General features: G+C 41.7%; 1 protein-coding gene across 3 annotated transcripts in view; it reads left to right on the top strand.

The window, feature by feature from the left end:
* Positions 1-10,180, top strand: part of nedd9 (neural precursor cell expressed, developmentally down-regulated 9) — a 98,201-nt gene extending 88,021 nt beyond the window's left edge. For all 3 annotated transcript variants that reach the window (XM_070880699.1, XM_070880696.1, XM_070880697.1), the window contains 4 exons: positions 3,320-3,433; positions 3,844-5,097; positions 5,638-5,727; positions 7,191-10,180. In XM_070880699.1, coding sequence (XP_070736800.1) covers positions 3,320-3,433; positions 3,844-5,097; positions 5,638-5,727; positions 7,191-7,700 — 1,968 coding nt within the window. In that variant the 3' untranslated portion in view covers positions 7,701-10,180. The remainder of the gene's footprint in view (positions 1-3,319; positions 3,434-3,843; positions 5,098-5,637; positions 5,728-7,190) is intronic.
* Positions 10,181-20,395: the final 10,215 nt, after the last annotated feature.

Below are 20,395 nucleotides of genomic sequence, written 5' to 3'. Positions count from 1 at the left end.
GGGGATGTCGCACTTACTGTGATAGTGAATCCACATTCTAACCACTCATTTTTTTCCCTATTGGATTTATTAGTAACCATCTTGTATTTATGGCCCCTAGTTTTGGATTCTCTGACATGTGGAAACATTCTCTCCACATCTACCCAGTCCAACCTATTTATAATTTTAGCGCCCTCTATCAGATCATTTCTAAGTCTTCTCTTTTCTAAAGAGAACAGCCCCAACCTGTTCAATCTTTCTCGATAGCTATAATCACTCAATTCTGATACCAACCTTGTAAATCTTTTTTGCATTTTCTCCGGTGTTTCTATATCCTTTTTATAGAATGGAGACTAGAACTGTACTCTTAAGGGTGGCCTGACCAGGCTCCTATACAAGTTTAACATAACTTCACTACTTTTGAGTTCTATAATCCTAGAAATAAATGCCAGTGATTTGGGTAGCATTTTTAATTCCTTTGCTGACCTGCGATGCTGCTTTTAATGATTTGTTCACCTGTTTCCCAAGATCACTTTGCTCTTCTACCCCATTCAATTTCTTATTTTCTAATGTGTAGCTGATATTTCTATTTTTCCTACCTCACATTTATCTATGTTAAAATTCATTTGCCACTGAATTGCTCAGTCTACAAGTTTTTTAATGTCGTCTAGTATTATGTTGCATTCTTCGTCTGTGTTAGCTATAGGCCCCAATTTGGTATCATCTGCAAATTTTGATATTGAGTTACTTGTTCCTAATACAATACATTACTGTAAATTATGAATAACAGTGATCCCAGCACTGATCCTAGTGGAATACTGCTTTCTACCTTCCTCCAACCTACTCTCTGCTTTCTATCTTTTAGCCAATTTGCTATCCATCCAACTATTTGTCCCCTAACCTTTGTCATTAGCCTACCATGTGGTACCTTATCAAAAGCATTTAAAAAATATATTTATCCTATTACACCTCTATTAAAACCTATAACTCTCTCTTAAGACACACAAAGGCCACTTTTCAAACTGCTGAACAAACATTGCACAGTTGAAACTGTAATTACTTTGGGCTTACAACAATATTTGTCGTTGATCACTAGCTGCATCATTCCATTTGGCTACCGATACATTTCCAATGTGGCGACAAATATTTAAGGAACAATATCTTATTGATCACAGTTTACAGCAGGAATGATTCCATGCATAGTACATGTCAGTGAAGATATAGGGATAGATTTTACAATTAGCACCCCAGACCAAAGATTCGTAGCCTGCTCAATTTTCCTTCCTTAACTTTTAATGGCCAGATAATTAGGAGGGCTGTGAAACAGGAGAGCTAGGGGCTGAAATTGAGCCCCGCCCCCAAACAGGGCACACCACTACCGAATTTGAAAGTTTTTCTCCGCCCCAGTCTATGGGGCAGAGATACCGGAGAAATTCAGGGCTCTAACATTTTTTTCACCTCATTGTGGTGTTCCGGTCAGATGCGGGGCAGAAGTGCCCTTGCAGCGGGTCCAGTGACATGCCACAAAGTTTCTCCCCTTCAGTTAAAAGGGAGAGCTGCTGCAAACTCTGCATACTTTTAAGTTAGGTCCACTGGGCCACCATGGAGGGTTCCGGCCGGGCCAGTGGGACCAGGCTGTCTGTTGGCGGCCCGGCCAATCCCGGGGCATAATTGTTGGACCGACTTAGCGACTTAACATGGCGGCCACGGCAGTGCACCCTCCCCTTTAAGGGCAGCCGGGCCACCATGCCACAGAAAGTGTACCGACAGCAAAAGCTGTTGGGGGCATCAACCTGTGGTGGGGCCGCTCCCGCGGGGCAATTTTGGAAGGGGGCAATTTCCCGAGGGGCAATTTCGTGAAGGGGTCCCCGCCAGTCGGAAAGGGGTTGGCGCATGCATGCCGCAGCAGGAAAATGAGCGGAGCGGCCTTGGACACCATTCCAATCCTGAAGTAGGGCAATTTACAAAATGACAGCCCCTCAGGCGGCCAGAGACCTTCGGACCCTTGGGTTCTGTGCCTAATATTCCGATTAACCCTCCCAGCGTGCAAATGTCAGTCCTGGGAGCCCAAATTGATGATGCTTGAGTAAAAAGAAAGGACTTGCATTTATAGAGCACCTTTCGCAAACTCAGGAATACACACAGTGCTGGAAATCATTACTTTGAAATGTAGTAACTGTTGTAACACTAGTTGTTAGCCCCACTCCCATTATTTATTCACAGTTTCAAAGATTCTTATTTTCTGAATACCGTAAACTGGTGTAAATAATAAAGAACAAGTCAGAGCACAATATCAGTTGCAAAATCTATTCATTGTATTGATGTTATTGTGTGGGCTGCTCAGACCATTCCCGAATGTAGCACAGGGTGCTGGCCATGGAATGATAGTTTGTGTGCAAGGGAATAGAGCTTTGGTAAGCATTACAATAACCTGTGCCAGATAAATGAACGATACTGGCAAGCAGCAAAGCAATTTGGTGTGAAGGTATGTAGTGAATCAGACTGCAAAAGGGTGTAGTAAAATTCAAAAAGAAATTAGGATGACAACACATGTTCAGCGTAATTGGGGTTTAATTCCTTTCCATATGTAAAACTTAGAAATTACATAATTTAATTACATGGAGTAGACAGGCAGAAACTGTTTCCATGGCAGGAGGATCAATAACCAAAGGACACAGATTTGGGATAATTGGCAAAAGAGCCAGAGGGGAGATGAGAAGACATTTATTTTACACAGCAAGTTGCTATGATCCAGAATGCACTGCTTACAGGGTGGTGGAAGCAGATTCAATAGTAAGTTTCAAAAGGGAATTGGATAAATACTTGAAGGGAAAAAACTTGCAGGGATATGAGGAAAGAGCAGAGAAGTGGGATTAATTGGGTAGCTCTTTCAAAGAACTGGCACAGGCACGTTGGGCCAAATGGCCTCCTTCTTTACTTGTAACCAGAATCACTTATTTCACAATTTAAAGAGAAATCATGTTTCTATTGCACTCATATAACTGCCTACTGTTATATGTTAGTGTGTACTTTTTAAAAACTATTCTATCAAAACTCATTAGGTTTCTGAGCGTTCTTAATTGAATCGTGGAGCGAGACTTTTCATTTCCATCTACCTAGCCTCTAAGCAGACTTGATCCAAGGACTTGCATTTACTATGAAGGTTCCCACTTCATCCTCTCTGTAGCTGAAATGAAGAGAGGAACCATTGTGGGAGAAAGCTAAATCAAACAAAAACCTGAGAGAAAAGATTTTAAAATTCCAACCATTTCAAGTCTAATAGTAATATTTAGATACTATTTGGCTTCAGTTCTGACCGAGCTTTACTTTCCATTAACAGCTGTATGACATCCCTCCTTCAATGCTAAAAGGACCCATGCATCAGACACAACTGGAAGATTTTAGAGCCAAAGGATTATATGACATACCATCTGGTTTGGGAAAGGATCAAAGTGTAAGTATTTGCTGCACATCAACATATCTAATACACTGTCATTTTTTTTTAAACTCAAGACATTTTTTTAAATCATCAAGAGTTCAAAATAAGCTGGTGACCAGAGACCACTAGATCTCCAATTGTGGAAAATTAATAATATTTGTAAACCCTTAAGAATTGATTTGCTGGTCACAATTAGTCACTGCTTTTATCCTTTGCTGATTGCCTGAACTGCAAATTGAGGGCTATTACAATTGGGAGGAAGGTTCAGATGTTCAAGTTTTAGTTAATAAACAAGGATTGGCTTCTCAGTTCAATCAAAGAATGAATTTCAATAATAAAGTGTTTAGTAAGAAGGGATAGAGATTAGTGTTATAAGGTTCTGTATCTGACATTTATGTTACATTATTTTTGCAATTTATTTATAGGTATATGATATTCCACCCACTTCTTGCAAGGAGGCACTTGGCGGTCATGACAGAGATGCTACATATGACTTCCCACCACCAATGAGACATTTCACAGATCCTCTTATTAGTCATAAATCTGAGGGATTATATGATATCCTTCCAACTACTTTAAAGCCACCTTTAAAACTACATTCAGTCCACCAAGGGGCTGGGATCAGTTCTGTGAAACAGTCTATTTATGATGTCCCACCAACAGTGGTTAATTCGGAATTGGTTTCAAAAAGACAGTGTGTTTACGATATTCCACCAACACACCAACAGACCTCACAGAAAGACATCTATGATATTCCTCGAGGTTTGCAAGACTTTGATCAAGTTGCACCAGCAGTAGAGAACGTCATATACGACATTCCCCCACAGGTTTCACAAGATGTTAAGGTGGTACAGGATGTGACTGATGGAATGAACCGTTTGTCATTTTCTAGCACAGGTAGTACACGGAGTAACATGTCTACGTCTTCAACTACATCCAAGGAGTCTTCTATTTCAGCCTCACCACTGCCAGAGAAGAAGTTACTGCTAGACCTAGACTCTGCCTTTGAGAGACTGACTCAACTACAGCATAATGTGGATACATCAATAAAGGGACTCATGGCCTTTGTCATTCCTGACTGGCGATCTTATGAACTAATGGGAAAAAATCTCAATGAAATCCATGCCAGTGTTGACAAAGTAAAGCACTCACTTCTGGGATTCCTTGGGTTTGCCCAAGGAACCATCGCAAATGCGTCCCGTTTATCAGATGTCAGTCTTCACAACAAATTAAGAAAGCAGCTACAGCGCTTGGATGACTCCTACCAGATTTTAGTCCAGACCAGCCAGGCACTGGATAACAATAACTGGTCCTTGAACATCCTTGTGGTAAACAGATCTCATAATAAATGCGATGACTTAGACCGTTTTGTCATGGTGACAAAGACTATCCCAGACGATGTTAAGCAGTTAGCATCTTCCATAAGCATGAATGCAGACCTCTTATTCAAACAAGGTGTTGGCATTACAAACCTAGAGACTGTTCATGAAATAAACCAGGTGACTATTGGCGACAACAGTACGACAAACTGTAATCACCCCCATTCACAAGGAGATAAGACACTGATTCAGATAAGGCCTTTTCATAGCCCACCACAGTTGGACCACCAGGATCACATTAAAAGCAAAGAAACCTTCGATAAAAGTTGGATGGAAGACTACGATTATGTCCATTTACAGGTTCGCATTGGATCTGACCTTTTGAACTGAACTTCTACTTTCCCTTTCTCTTTTTTTTAAATTAAGAAATGTATCAAAAGAATTTGGAATTGCAGTCTTGTAACTCTTTTGTAATTCCCCCAATAGAAAATCTTTCTACTCTGATGAAAGCATTTGGTCATAAAAATTTTCCAACAGAGTATTTTTACTGCATGTTATATTGCCGTTAATGCTTTCAATGGCTGGCTTGGCCTGTACAGAAACGTGATGAACAGTCTCCCTTATTAGGCTGAAATGTAAGGGACAATTCCACGATCTGGTACTCCTTGAGAGAACATCTTAGAAAATCATGAGTGCACAGACTGCGAATTTCCACCCATTCAGTTTAATGGATGAAAAATCACAGGCTGCGTGTTACAATTACCTCTGTTACATTCTCTGCGGGCACCTCTCTCCTTGGTCCGAAGGAATAACATTTTGCGGGGTGGAGGGGAGGGTTTCATATGAAAAATGCACATAATTTGTTCATGTTCAATATCTTTGCCTTTTTAAACATTGAAGGGGAAAGACGAATTTGAGAGGCAACAAAGAGAACTTCTGGAAAAAGAAAATATTGTCAAACAGAACAAGGTACAACTAGAGCAACATCAGGTATGTTTTGTTGTGTGGGCATGTTTTCTTCGGTCAGTAACCTGAACAACTTTATTGCGGTCAATAATAAAGTTTCAACTCACTTCCAATATGACAATGTGAAGGCTGAATCATATTGTTAACAATTACTCTGCCATTTTAACATACTTTGATAAAATACTAACATGAATATGTAAAATGTTGATATGGTAATATTAGACAGCTTTCTGTAGTTTCTTAGTTCTACATTAATACATCAGGTGAGACACTCAAGTAATTTTGGAAGGGATTCTCTTCCCCTCCTCATAACCTCGTCTCCCCACCACTCATCTCCTACCTCCAATAAAACATGAAGTGTGAATGTTGGTTGAAAATGAGATTCACGCTTGGACCTCCTAGCTATAATCAAGCTTTTAATTACAGGGCCATCCACAATATTAATTTTGAACATAATGGAAAATTGTTCTGTCACCAGTTTTAACATGTCAATACTGTTCCCTGTCCTCACTTTTCCTTGTACATTGATTTATTAGAAAGTGATTGTATTATCTCATTGTGGTCACTGGTGTCCAGCTGTAAGAGGTACTTTAATTTTGATGTGAGTATATATCAATAGGTAAATCTCAGCTTTTGGTTCTGGAGGAGGATGGAACAAATTTTTGTCAAGTTAGGTTTTGGATGAATAAATTGGGCCTGAAATTGCGGTCAGCAGCCGCCGACCCGAGAATTTTTAACGAATTTACCTGGTGGTCCTGCAGGCGTCTGCGATTCTCTTCCCGCACATCAGAGCGCGCTCCCGTCCTTGACGTTCGGACACAGAAGGTGCAACCAATCAGGTACGGTATTCTCATTCATCGCAATGAGAACTCCGTATCTACGAGTTCTCATTGCTAGTAATGAGAAAAAAAACAAACACACTAAACACCATAATAAAAAATAAAAAACACACCTCACCTAATTAAAATTAATTTAAATTAATGTTAATAAATGTGTTAGAATTATTTTTTTTAACTTTTGTAATTAGGGTTTAAAATAAACTTACCTTAGTGGGCAAAGTTTTTAACATAAAAATGTGTTTTTTAATTTTATTTTTGTGTTTTATATGTTTTACAACTCTTACGCTGGTAAAAGTAGGCTATGAGCCTGCTTTTACCAGGCGCAAGAGTTTTAAGGACATTCGCTGGGAAAGAGATGGACAAATAGCGCAATCTTACCCATGTGAATGTCCTTGCTGCTGAGATGCATTGGATCTGTCAAGCCAGAACTTGACAGATCGGAAAAGCTGGTTTTCGGCACATGCACATCGTGCGCCGAAACCCGGCTTTTGCGACGCCTCCCCGGGTCCGTACACACTTTGTACGGACACAGGGAGGCCGGAATTTCAGGCCCCTTATCACCAGTGAAATTGAAAAGTTAAACGCTTCAGGAGCAAGGCAAATGATTATGTTCACATTAGTTGTAATTGATTTACTTTTCTGTTTCAGTTAAACCAGTTCCAGGAACTGGAGAAAGAAGTCACAAAACCAGTGGAGAATGACCTCTCAAACTGGAAAGCGCCACAGCACATTCCCCAGAAGAGCAGCAGTCTCAGTTCGCAAGATAAGCAGCTTCTCTTCTTCTACTCTGAACAGTGCGAGACTCATTTTGTAACACTCCTGAATGCCATTGATGCCTTCTTCAGCTCCATCAGTGGTAGGCAGCCACCCAGAATCTTCGTGGCTCATAGCAAATTTATTATCCTTAGTGCCCACAAACTCGTATTTATAGGGGACACGTTATCAAGACAAGCTATGGCCCAGGATGTTCGGAATAAAGTATTAAACTATAGTAATCTGCTTTGTGAATTTCTTAAAAGCATCGTCATGGCAACCAAGACAGCTGCCTTGCAATATCCCAGCATAGCAGCAGTGCAGGAGATGGTGGACAAGGTCACGGAACTATCCTATCACTCTCACCAGTTTAAAGTCCTACTGCTGCACTTGGCATCTATATGAAGAGACATTATGGTTATGCAGCCAAATTCTGAATAACAAAAGCTATTCTTTAAAGAAACAATATATTGTATTATAAGGACATGCTCATTGTGTGTTCTGTTCTTGTGTAGAATGTTTATATATCACTATGTATTTTTGCTATATTTCCTGTGCTCAGTGTTTCATTAAAGCAATTTTCATCAGATGCTTCCCATTCATATGATACTAGAGTGTCTAGATTTTAATGGTCCCTAAATTACTCAGAATCATACTGTGCATTTAGTATAATCACACTTTAAGGCACAAACTCATTGTTAACTATTTTGCATTTAACACTGCAGTAATACAATTGGCTGAGTACATTTTGTATCGCGTGTGTTTTTAGCAACTTCACATTTCAGCAGCAGCCAAAGCAGTAATTTGTGGCTTTGATATTTATAACTGTACATATTTATTCGAGCATTAAAATGGATGAACACAGAGAAATAGATCATCAGTAAAATGGGTTTTCTGCTGCACTAGATGAGAGAGGCAGTGGTTTTAATGGAGTTAGTTAATTTGAAGATGGTTTTGACTACTCTATACTTCAGAAATGACAGTTCTGCTTAGTCATTAAACCAGTAACAAAGTACAGAGCTAATTCCCAATCCTGTGCTCCAGAGAGAGCTGTATTCACAGAGAGCACGTCCAAGACCCATAGCAATGACTGTTGTTAATCAGAATTAATCAGAAGAAAAGTACGGCTGCATTTTGGTCACTGGCTCCCTGTGAGCGCGACTGCCCATTGATAACATGGGGCTGTGGAATCATTCCTTATATTTCCAACTGACAAGTTCACATTGCCACCGGTGGGATATATTGGAAATTTGGGCATACTGCCCACAATTTTACTATCATTGGAGTAGCAAGAGTGCAAACCAGAGAACTACATTCACATTGAGAAGCAATGTGAAATCCTAATCATTCTGCAAAAGATTACATAAGAACATAAGAAATAGGAACAGGAGTAGGCCATACAGTCCCTTGAGTCTGCTCCGCCATTCAATAAGATCATGGATGATCTGATCATGGACTCAGCTCCACTTCCCCGCCCGCTCCCTATAACCCCTTATCGTTTAAGAAACTGTCTATTTCTGACTTAAATTTATTCAATGTCCCAGCTTCCACAGCTCTCTGAGGCAGCGAATTCCACAGATTTACAACCCTCTGAGAAGAAATGTCTCATCACAGTTTTAAATGGGCGGCCCCTTATTCTAAGATCATGCCCTCTAGTTCTAGTCTCCCCCATCAGTGGAAACATCCTCTCTGCATCCACCTTGTCAAGGCCCTTCATAATCTTATACGTTTCGATAAGATCACCTCTCATTCTTCTGAATGCCAATGAGTAGAGGCCCAACTCACTCAACTTTTCCTCATAAGTCAACCCCCTCATCCCTGGAATCAACCTTGTGAACCTTCTCTGAACTGCCTCCAAAGCAAGTATATCCTTTCGTAAATATGGAAACCAAAACTTCACGCAGTATTCCAGGTGTGGCCTCACCAATACCCTGTACGGCTGTAGCAAGACTTCCCTGCTTTTATACTCCATCCCCTTTGCAATAAAAGCCAAGATTCCATTGGCCTTCCTGATCACTTGCTGTACCTGCATACTATCCGAAGCAGAGAAGTCATTCACTACTATGTCTTTGAATTGTAGCTTGCATAATTTTCTAACCTGTACTGTAGATATATTTTTTTCCCGTTTAATCATCATCTCCTTAATCCATAATTTAATCTATTCTAACATTGTCAGATGAAACTGTGTTCACTACTTAGTTATTATAGATTTTTTGCAAAGTGAATGACAGTTCAAGGATGTTGAACAGGGGTCAATGAGTACAGTTTAACACAGGTGTCCAGACATGCAACTCCCGAGTCCTCGACGCCTAGGTGTTTGCCCCTGCCCCAACTGATCACCTACTTTTTTTGGTATATCAATTCTCAGGATGTGGGCTGGCAGTTATTGCCCATCCCTAGTTACCCCAGAAAAGATGGTAGGTCTTAAATGCTGCAGTTCATGTGGTAAAGTGCTGTTAGAGAATTCTAGGATTTTGGTCCAGCAATGATGAAGGAATGGCAATACACTTATTGGCAGATATAATCCAATTATTATGAATTGTGTCACGGTCTTACATTAGGATGCGTGTTGCAATGTGGAAGAAACCTGTATGTGCCGGACTACATATAGAAAGTAGTCTTATCCACATCTAGATTGTGCCATTTGTCACCATCATTAAGAGTTTGGAGAATCATGATTTGTTCACAACAAATTGCATTGCTTTCTGAATGAAGACATGGTTTCATTTATATGTTTAATGTGCCTTACACTTGTGTGGTTATATGACAACTGAAATCCATAAGGAGAATGTGCAGTAAGACTCTAAAGTTCAGAGTCTATTGTAATCAGTGCCTAACATTGCCAGAACTGGAAATGTACTTTAATTAAACTGTTTTGAATATTACATGGAGCATTCTGTCCCATTATTCTGTAGTCCAGTGTAAAAATGTATAAGTATAGCTACTGAAAAATATGAAATGTTTTTGATACGGTTTTAGAAAATGGAAGGCGGTTTTATTTTTTTCATAATCTACTCATGTATTCGGATGGGTTGTAATACCTGACAAACTATTCTTTACTGTTTTTTTTTAAAAAAAAGAAAAAAATTGTATCATTAAATTCAAAATTTATTAAATAAAAATATGGTGAGTAATTTTCTGAATGCACACTGGCACCTGGGAGCCTTTTCCATCGCCAGTGCAGAGCTCCCCTCTTTCCCCCCCACCCCCCCCCCCCCCATCGCACCAGTGCAGAGCCCTCCCACTCCATTGTAGAACCCCACACCGCCCCCCCCCACCTCCATTGCCAGTGCAGAGCCCTCTCACTCCACTGTAGAGACCCCCCCCCCCCTCGTCGCCAGCGCAGAGACCCGCCTGCCACCAGCACATATATGAAAATATCAGCAGCACACCTGTCACTGAGTGAGGTTGCCCCTTGCCAGGTGCACTTGGACAATTCCCACCTCCCCCCCCCCCATGACCTAGTACTTTTATGTTTGTAAAATATGTTGCTTCTCATTAGACAAGAGTGAAATAGGGGATAATCTGTTTTCCTTTTAACATCAAAGCTGAGATTAGTGAAACAGCCATAAGAAAGTGGCCAGATGTCTTGCTCCTCCTTCTGGTGATTGAAATAGTGGACGACCAGCAAATCTCTCCCATAGCCCCCTTTCTTAAAAATGTATGTCATTTCACCCAAAATGAAAGTGTTGTTTGCTGTTTGTCCTACATTGTGAATGAATAAGGCTACTTCTCATGAGGTACCTCTCTTTTAGAAGACAGTTTGATAGTTATAGACAAGCCTCTGAGATTGCTATAATAATGGCTTGGGGAAAGTATTTGAGTGCAGCCAGCACGTCAATGTCCTCAAGAACAGAAAAAAAGAAATACTGTAAACCCATGGACACAAATCTGTCTATAAAGCTCCGCATTATGTCCAGTATTTTAATGGTACCTCAGAGTATTATAACATAACCTACACTATTCTGCAATCAAGACGATACTATGATTTGTATTGCTGAAGCATAATATGTACTATACTGTAATCTACACAATATTTGCATTCATCCATAATAGCATACTTTAATCTGTACCACGCTCATTATTATAGAAAAATCCATCATAATCCAAATCCATACTGTAACCATAATTTGCACCATACTCCATTACATAGGATATATGGCACAGAAACAGGCCATTTGGCCCAACCAATCCATGCCGGCATTTATGCTCCATTCCACTTCCAAGGCATAAACCACACTATCCAAATATCCATAATATTTACCCCAAGTCTTAATTCGTATGTAAAATTACTGTAATCCACTGAAATCATTTCTAATCTGTTATATAATCCATATTTATTGCATAATCTGCCTTGTAATCTATACTCTACCATGATTTATATTAATCCATACTATAATTCATATTGTCCATGATCTGTACCATTATCCATAATACATGCTATTCTATCATTTGTATCAGTCTCTGGTTTTGGATTATAGTACGTGGACTATGGTATAGATTAGGGAACACTGTAGATGATTGTACCATAATCCACACTGATTCCTAATATATAATCTGTACCAGAATCCATGCTGTGCCATAATCAACAACCTGTACCATAAGCCACACTATTTCATAAATCTGTACTTTAAAGCAGAATTTGTACCCTAATCCATAATATCACAATCCATCATTTATACCATAATCTGCATAATGATCTACACTGTCCATAATATACTACAGCCATACTATTCATAATCTGAAATAAGAAAAAAGACAGAGACACAGGTAGACAGTTTTTTGAAAACCGAAAGCTGTGAGGGAAAGTTTAACGACACCCCGAAGGAAAAGGCAGCAGAGTAGTTAGGAGTTATTTTGTTTGAGTTAAGCAAGATGACCCACTGATGTGGGGAAGTGTAGTGTGTTCATTATTTTGTATTGCTACACTGACAAGTTGTACTGATCGAATTAAGTGAGTCCGTTCATAACTAGTGCTCTACATGCTGGCCAAGAACAGGGAGACACTCATTAAGGACACCAAGGCAGTCAGGGCCCACTGGAAGGAGCACTTCAAAGATCTCCTTAATCGAGACGCTGCCTTTGACACGACTGTCCTCGACTCAATCCCGCAGCATGCTACCCGCCACCATCTCAGCAAAACCCCAGCCCTGCACGAGGTAGAAAAGGCCATCCGTCAGCTCAAGAACAACAAGGCATCATGAGCAGATGGAATCCACGCTGAGGTACTAAAATATGGTGGAGAAGCACAAATGCATAACCTCATCTCTTATCTGGAAGGAGAAGAGCATGCCGAGAGATCTGAGATGCCGTAATTGTGACCATCTTTAAAAAAGGGGAGAAGTCCGATTGTGGCAACTATAGAGAAATCTCCCTGTTGTCGGCCACTGGGAAAGTCATCGCCAGAATCCTCAACTGTCTTCTCCCTATGGCTGAAGAGCTCCTCCCAGAGTTACAATGCAGCTTCTGTCCACTAAGGGGTACAACGGACATGATCTTCACCGTGCGACAACTACATGAGAAATGCAGGGAACAGCACCAACCCTTGTAGATGGCCGTCTTTGACCTCACAAAGGCCTTTGACACTGTCAACCTTGAGGGACTATGGAGCGTTCTCCTCCGTTTCGGCTGCCCCCAAAAGTTTGTCACCATCCGCCACCTGCTCCATGACGACATGCAAGCCGTGATCCTGACCAATGGATCCACCACAGGCCCAATCCACGTCCGGACTGGGGTCAAGCAGGGTTGTGTCATCGTGCCGACACTCTTCTCAATCTTCCTCATTGCAATGCACCATCTCACTCTCTCAAGCTCCCCGCTGAAGTGGAACTAAACTATAGAATGGGGAACCTGTTCAACCTTCATCACCTCCAGGCTTGATCTAAAGTCGTCCCATCCTCTGTCATCAAACTACAGCGGATGATGCTTGTGTCTGCGCACACTCAGAGGCCAAACTCCAAACCATCATCAACATCTTCACCGAATCGTACGAAAGCACAAGCCTTACACTAAACATCCGTAAGACAAAGGCCCTCCACCAACTTGACCCCGCCACACAGCACTGCCCCCCGGTCATCAAAATCCACGGCGCGGCCTTGGACAACGTGGACCATTTTCCATACCTCAGGAGTCTACTATCAGCAAGGGCAGACATCGACGACTAAGTCCAACACAGCCTCCAGTGTGCCAGCACAGCCTTCGGTCGCCTGAGGAAGAGAGTGATTGAAGACCAGGACCTCAAATCTGGACCAAGCTTATGGTCTACAGTGCAGTAGTGATACCCGCCCTCCTATATGGCTCAGAGACATGGACCGTATACAGTAGACACCTTAAAGCGCTACGGAAGTACCACCAGCGCTGCCTCCGCAAGATCCTGCAAATTCCTTGGGAGGATAGACGCACCAACATCAGTGTTCTCGATAAAGCCAACACCCTCAAAGCCTCCTTGATAAAGTGTAACATTCTCACCGGCACCTGGGAATCCCTGGCCCAAGACCGCCCTAAGTGGAGGAAGAGCATCCAGGAGGGCACTGAGCACTTCGAGTCTCGTCGCCGAGAGCATGCAGAAACCAAGTGCAGACAGTGGAAGGAACGTGCGGCAAACCAGACTCCCCACCCACCCTTTCCTTCAACGACTGTCTGTCCGACCTGTGACAGAGACTGTAATTCCTGTATTTGGACTGTACAGTCACCTGAGAACTCACTTTTAGAGTGGAAGCAAGTTTTCCTCGATTTCAAGGGACTGCCTATGATGATGATCTACATATTCCTGTGCTGTAAAATAAAATATCTTACCCATTCATATCTGGTCTCATCTTACCAGGTGTTTTCTTGGTCTTCCTTCTAAAAGATTGGAGAAACAAGTGGGCCACAGAATGGCTGGGCAGGGGACTCTCTTATCTGTTTTTTCCAGTGGAGGGGAATTGGCTGACTTCCACTCAGTACCTTATTTCAGTTGGCTAGAGAGGGAACTTATGGCTGGATTTTTGGATGGTTTGCGATCAGGTTTTCGCTACATTTGACCCTCCGCAGCGAAAACCCGGTTGCTAAGTCCAGTCGCGATCCTTGGTTCCTTGTTTGCGGCGGCACTTGGAAGCACCGCCGGGGAGAGCTGCGCCAATGGTGGAACAACTCGGATTGCATTACCGTCCGAGTTTCGACACTTACCCGACCCGTATGTCGCGCCCCGAAGACTGCCAGGTAAAACCTACCGGCAACACTACCGGCAACGGTAAGTTGGAAAACCTGAAAAAAAGGTAAGTTAAAGTTTTCATTTTTAAATGTTTTTGCAGCGATTTGTTAGGTAAGGGTCTTGGTAATGTTTTTTGAATGGTTTTTTGAATTTTTGTCCCCCACTCCCCCAAGGCCTCTCTCGCAGCGCTCCTGGCCCCGCACTAAAGTTGGCGAGGATCACGTTTTTGCGCCCCGAATAATAGTGCAACGCCTCCCTTTGCGAGACCCCAAGTGCCGAAAGTTAGGCCTTAAATCGATAACGGAGCGAAGATGGTAATTTTCACGTATCGCTTACGTCTTCACCCAAAAATGGAGAAACCCGAAAATCCAGCCCATAATGTGTGGGGAGATTTTGCCCCCATGTTTAACCTCCCTATACTGCTTGGCAAATATTGGTTTTCCAACAAGAAACATCACTCTGCTTATAATTTGTTTAATGCAGAGAAATTAGAAAATGACATTAATCAGATGTAAGGGTCTCCGTTCATATCGATTCCCCTATAATCACAAAATCCTCATCACCTAACTGACATAAACCTTTCGGGTTTTATCTTTATCTATTCCTGATTGCAACGGTGTATATGCCAGAATTCCTTTAGTTAGACATATTCTTAAAATTCCTATTTATGTTGTATTCATTTCAATAACAGGAATCTATCTATTGGACGTGAGTGCATAATGAAGTAACCAAGTAGTGGATGTAAACTATATGATATACTGTAATCAACACTATTATTATATAGTGCTTGCAAAATCACAGCCCTGGTTTCCATTCAGTATATATGTTGCAATTTTCTGTATTGTTATCGGGGTGCAGCTAGCAACCTGAAGTTAGTACAAATACCAGTTGATTCATTGCCCCTTCATACCTCTCTTCTCCAACGCCCCCCCCCCCCAAATTATTCCCCGATCTTCCACCCTTCAGAAAGTATGAAAACACAGAGAGAACTTGCACTTATATAGCACTTTTCACAACCAATCGACATCCCAAAGTGCTTTAAAGCCAATGCAGTACTTTTGAAATGTAGTCACTGTTGGAATGTAGCAAACACACAACCAATGTGTGCACATCAAGCGCCCACAAACAGCAATGTGATAATGACCAGATAATCTGTTTTAGTGATGTTGTTTGAGGGATAAATAGTGACTAGGAAACTGGTGATAACTCCCCTGCTCTTCTTCAAAATAGTGCCATGGGATCTTTTACGTCCACCTGAGAGAGCAGACCAGGCCTCGGTTTCTCGTCATCTGAAAGACAGCACCTCTGACAGCACAGCACTCCCTCCGTTCTGCACTGGTGTGTCAGCTAGATTTTTGTGCTCAACTATCTGGAATGGGACTCAAACCCACAACCTTCTGACTCAGAGGTGAGATTGCAACCATTGAGCCATGGCTGACACTGCATCATCATGTTCAGTTCTAATGCTCAAATACAATCTGAGGCACATTATGGATGTTGATACAAGAAAATCTAAAGGCCTAGACTCACCACAAATTTTATATAAGAGCAAGAATAGAATTGGTTTTCTGTTGCATTTAGGTCAAAATACTACAGGATAAATTTTCCATGTAATATCCTGTTATGTTAGGTCAGCACACTATCTTTTAATCTTTGTTTGCATTGATCTTAAAGCTACATAACTCAATAGTTTCACAAAATTAATCCTACTTTGTTTTATCAAACCCAGGGAACTCTGAGATGCTTTGCCGTTTGCTCTCACTTTGACTTATTCAACAGAAGCCAGCAGTGACTCAGCAGTTGAGTCGTGGGAGAGGTGCAGAAGCACGAAAACATTTGGGGGAAGATAATTAAGTGTGAAAGTCAGGCAGAAATGCTACAATATCGTGATTGGACAGTGCTACAAATCCAATGAACAAACATTCTGCAAATGCTTACATTAAAATGAATATTTTGCTATGTGAGTAGATTCAGGCCTGTGCTATTGGCAAGGTACATGTTCCACTTCCCTGTTGAATATGTCACTTTCCTTTTTATAAATGCTTTATCTGAGTCTGTACTAACAGCAATGGATGGCGATCTTATTTCATCAATTAAAAACTTAACTGTAAAGAAGTTACCCTTTAAATTATATTCAAAGTCACTTAATACTTGCATCTCCATCATCATCATCATCATAGGCAGTCCCTCAAAATCTTGCTTCCACTCTAAAAGTGAGTTCTACAGGAATTACAGTCTCTGTCACTTGTAGGGCAGACAGTGGTTGAAGAAAATGATGCGTGGGAAGCCTGGTTTGCTGCATGCTCCTTCCGCTCTCTGCGCTTGATTTCTGCATGCTCTTGGTGACGAGAGTCGAGGTGCTCAGCGCCCTCCCAGATGCTCTTCCTCCACTTTGGGTGTTCTTGGGCTAGGGATTCCCAGGTGCCGGTGGGGATGTTGCACTTTATCAAGGAGGCTTTGAGAGTGTCTTTGAAACGTTTCCTCTGCCCACCAGCGGCTCACTTGCCGTGTCGAAGCTCCGAATTACAGCGCTTGCTTAGGGAGTGTTGGGCATGCAGACGATGTGGTCCGCCCAACGGAGCTGGTCAAGCTTGGTCAGTGCTTCAATGCTGGGGATGTTGGCCTGAGCGAGAACATGGACGTTGGTGCGTCTATCCTCCCAGTGGATTTGCAGGATCTTACGGAGGCAGCGCTGGTGGTACTTCTCCAGCGCTTTGAGATGTCTACTGTATATAGTCCACATCTCTGAGCCATCTCGGAGGGTGGATATCACTACTGCCCTGTAGACCATATGCTTGGTGCCAGATTTGAGGTTCTGGTCTTCAAACACTCTCTTCCTCAGGTGACTGAAGGCTGCGCTGGCACACTAGAGGCAGTGTTGGACCTCGTCATCGATGTCTGCCCTTGCTGATAGTAGGCTCCCGAGGTATGGAAAATGGTCCACGTTGTCCAAGGCCACATTGTCGATTTTGATGACTGGGGGCTAGTGCTGTGTGGCGGGGTCAGGTTAGTGGAGAACCTTTGTCTTACGGATGTTTAGTGTAAGGCCTATGCTTTCGTATGCCTCGGTGAATGTGTTGACGATGGCTTGAAGTTCGGCCTCGGTATGCGCAGATGCAAGCGTCGTCCGTGTACTGTAGTTCGATGACGGAGGATGGGACAACCTTGGATCTAGCCTGGAGGCGGCGAAGGTTGAACAGGTTCCCATTGGTTCTATAGTTTAGCTCCACTCCAGCGGGGAGCTTGTTGAGAGTGAGATGGCCCCGGAGAGGCTGCTCCCTAGGGAGCACCTCTGCTGAACAACTATATCCCTGGCATCCTATGCCATCCTACACCCTTTTTCCCCCAATCTCCAGCCTCCACTACTTAGGTTTCCCCTGGCCCTAATAGTGGGTGCATTTTTTAGCCCTAAAATACAAACCCATGCTGCAAGGGTAGTTATCTACTTCCATTTATCTTAATGTAATATCCTATTATGATCTACCCTAATTAGGGGTGATTTTAACCCTATTCATCAGCAGAAACCTGGTGGGTGGGCAGTTCAAATCACCCTGGCTCTTAGCTGTCCAAAAGCCGTCATGATTGCAACATCTGTAATTTTAACCTGCTCTCCTGAGCAGGCAGCAAGGACACACACCCGGAGCCAACAGAGTCCTTCTTTTCATATGCATATTGTGGCCCGAATACATCAATGAGACCCACTGTAATTTTAACTCGGGCATGATTTGGGAAATCCACCTGGATTTAAAATCAGGGCCAATCATGCCCTCAGATCATAACATTCCCAATAATCACATCCCCTAATAATGAGATCCCTAATAATTGTGGCCCTTAATAATCATGTCTCTGGAACTGATGAAATGATGCCTGATTATCTCCTATTTGCTCTATTCCCTGTTCTTTTCTTCCCTTAGCCCCCATTATCTCTTCTCTGTCTCCTATTACTTCCATTATCTACCATTAGTCTCATTATCTAAGCAGAATCTTCCATTAGCCCCAAAATTTCTTCTTTGTCACTTGTTAGCCCAATTATCTCTTCTTTCTCATGTTAGTCTCATTACCCCTTCTCTTTTTCCTGTTAGCCCTACGATCTCATCTTTCTCTCATTAGCTACATTATTTCTTGTCTGTCTACCATTAAGACTATTGGCCCGTAATTTGTGGTCAGCAGTGAAGCAACAGCAATCGCCATTGACCTCAAAGAAAGCTGCCCACAGTGATCTTGCGATCTCTATGGCGAGAACTTTAGCTTCTTTGATGTGAAATGGAGTGTAGCGCTGTCAATAGGGGAAGTCCAGCGAACAGCAGCAGTGATATCATCAAGCTATCTAAGGAGCCAATCACATTGAAGTATTCTTACAGACAGCAAACCAGGAAATAAAAGCACTGATTATTTGCACTTTTTTTTAAAAAAAAGTTAGAGAGAGAGTGAAATAAAGATTGCGACATATACATGGGGTTAAGGTAGAAGCTGAAATATCATGAACAAACTTTAATTTTTGGAATTTTTCCACAAGTATAAAATTAGTTTTTCATGGCCAGAACAGTTGTTTAGCAGTCAATACCCCAGTTACATCTATTCCAACAAGGCTTAACATGTAATGGGGTGTTTAACAGTGATATTATGTGAAAAAGTTTAAGTTTTCATCAATTTCATTGATTGCCAGCTATTGACAGCAGCCTCTGACCATTCGCTGTCATTACCCACCGCAAAATCCGAGCCATTATCTCTTCGCTATTTCTCGTCCGCTTCACTTTCCCTTCAGTTTCCCATTAGCCCACAGGTTTAGCGTAGGAAAGTTGGCCATTACAAACTACACTACAGATATCCTTTAAATCATGAGGCTAATCCTTGAATTATGGAAAGCTGATACAGTATTTAGAAAAGGAGTTACACATCCAAATGTTACTAAAGGTTTCAATTGAGATTGATGCCTGCTTGATTGGGTCAGGATAAGGTGTCTCAAGGTTATGCATTAGTGGACTGAGTAATGTGTTATAGATCTTGCAAAAAGACTAACAAGGGAGAGCCTTGAAAGCAATTTTGGGATAAGGCCACAGTGTCCCCTTCATGACATGGGCACGAGTAAAAAAAAAAAAAAAGTAGCACCTAACTGGAATACAATTCTTAATTAGCATCTGTGATGACTCTGGTAAGGAGGAGTTAATTCCAATTCGTTCAATATTCCAATTGTGATAGCACTGGCTTGTATAACAATTTGCCTGGATATTTTGGATCAGTCCAAAGGAAAGCTAACTTAGGTGTCCTATAAACCTTAGATGTGACTGGTAGGTTTCTTATCCAATTTTCATATGTGCATGTAATATAAAAGGAGGAAAAGTTCTGCCTGATACATGTTGACTAATATTGACTAACTGTTAGGATTTGAGATACAATGAGGGTGAAATTCAACTTCAGTAGGAGTGCAAAATGAGTGGAAGCGGATTGGCTGTTCATTACACACCTCGCCCAATTGTTCTTTCCATTGAAGTCTCATATGGGATCTCTGTCAAAGTTGAATTCCATTTGTTTTTTTTTACAAAATGTAACAATCATCCATCTGACAATAAGTTTACCAAAAACATTTCTGAAGATAATGGTTCTCCTTTAATTACACAAATTTCTACCCAAAATTGAACATCTTGAAGCACTATGTCCCCCGCCTGCTCTGTAGCTGTCACAGTATTAGAGTAGTTTGGTGGAATATTTATTTATCAGCACACGAAAATGCAGGTAGATTAAAGATAATAAGGGATAATTTCATGAGACTCCACTGATGGTAGCAGCTAGGCTGGGTTGGAAAATCACGGCATTAGTGTTATCACCCTATCACTGAGCCACACTAACATCTAGTGAGGTTCCATATCAGCAACATAGCCTCATAAAATTAGCCTAATACTTTACTTTT

This window comes from Pristiophorus japonicus, chromosome 5, assembly GCF_044704955.1.
Source record: "Pristiophorus japonicus isolate sPriJap1 chromosome 5, sPriJap1.hap1, whole genome shotgun sequence".
NCBI lineage: Eukaryota > Metazoa > Chordata > Chondrichthyes > Pristiophoridae > Pristiophorus > Pristiophorus japonicus.
Note: the sequence above shows the minus strand (reverse complement) of the source record. Positions and strands in the feature narration are given on the sequence as shown.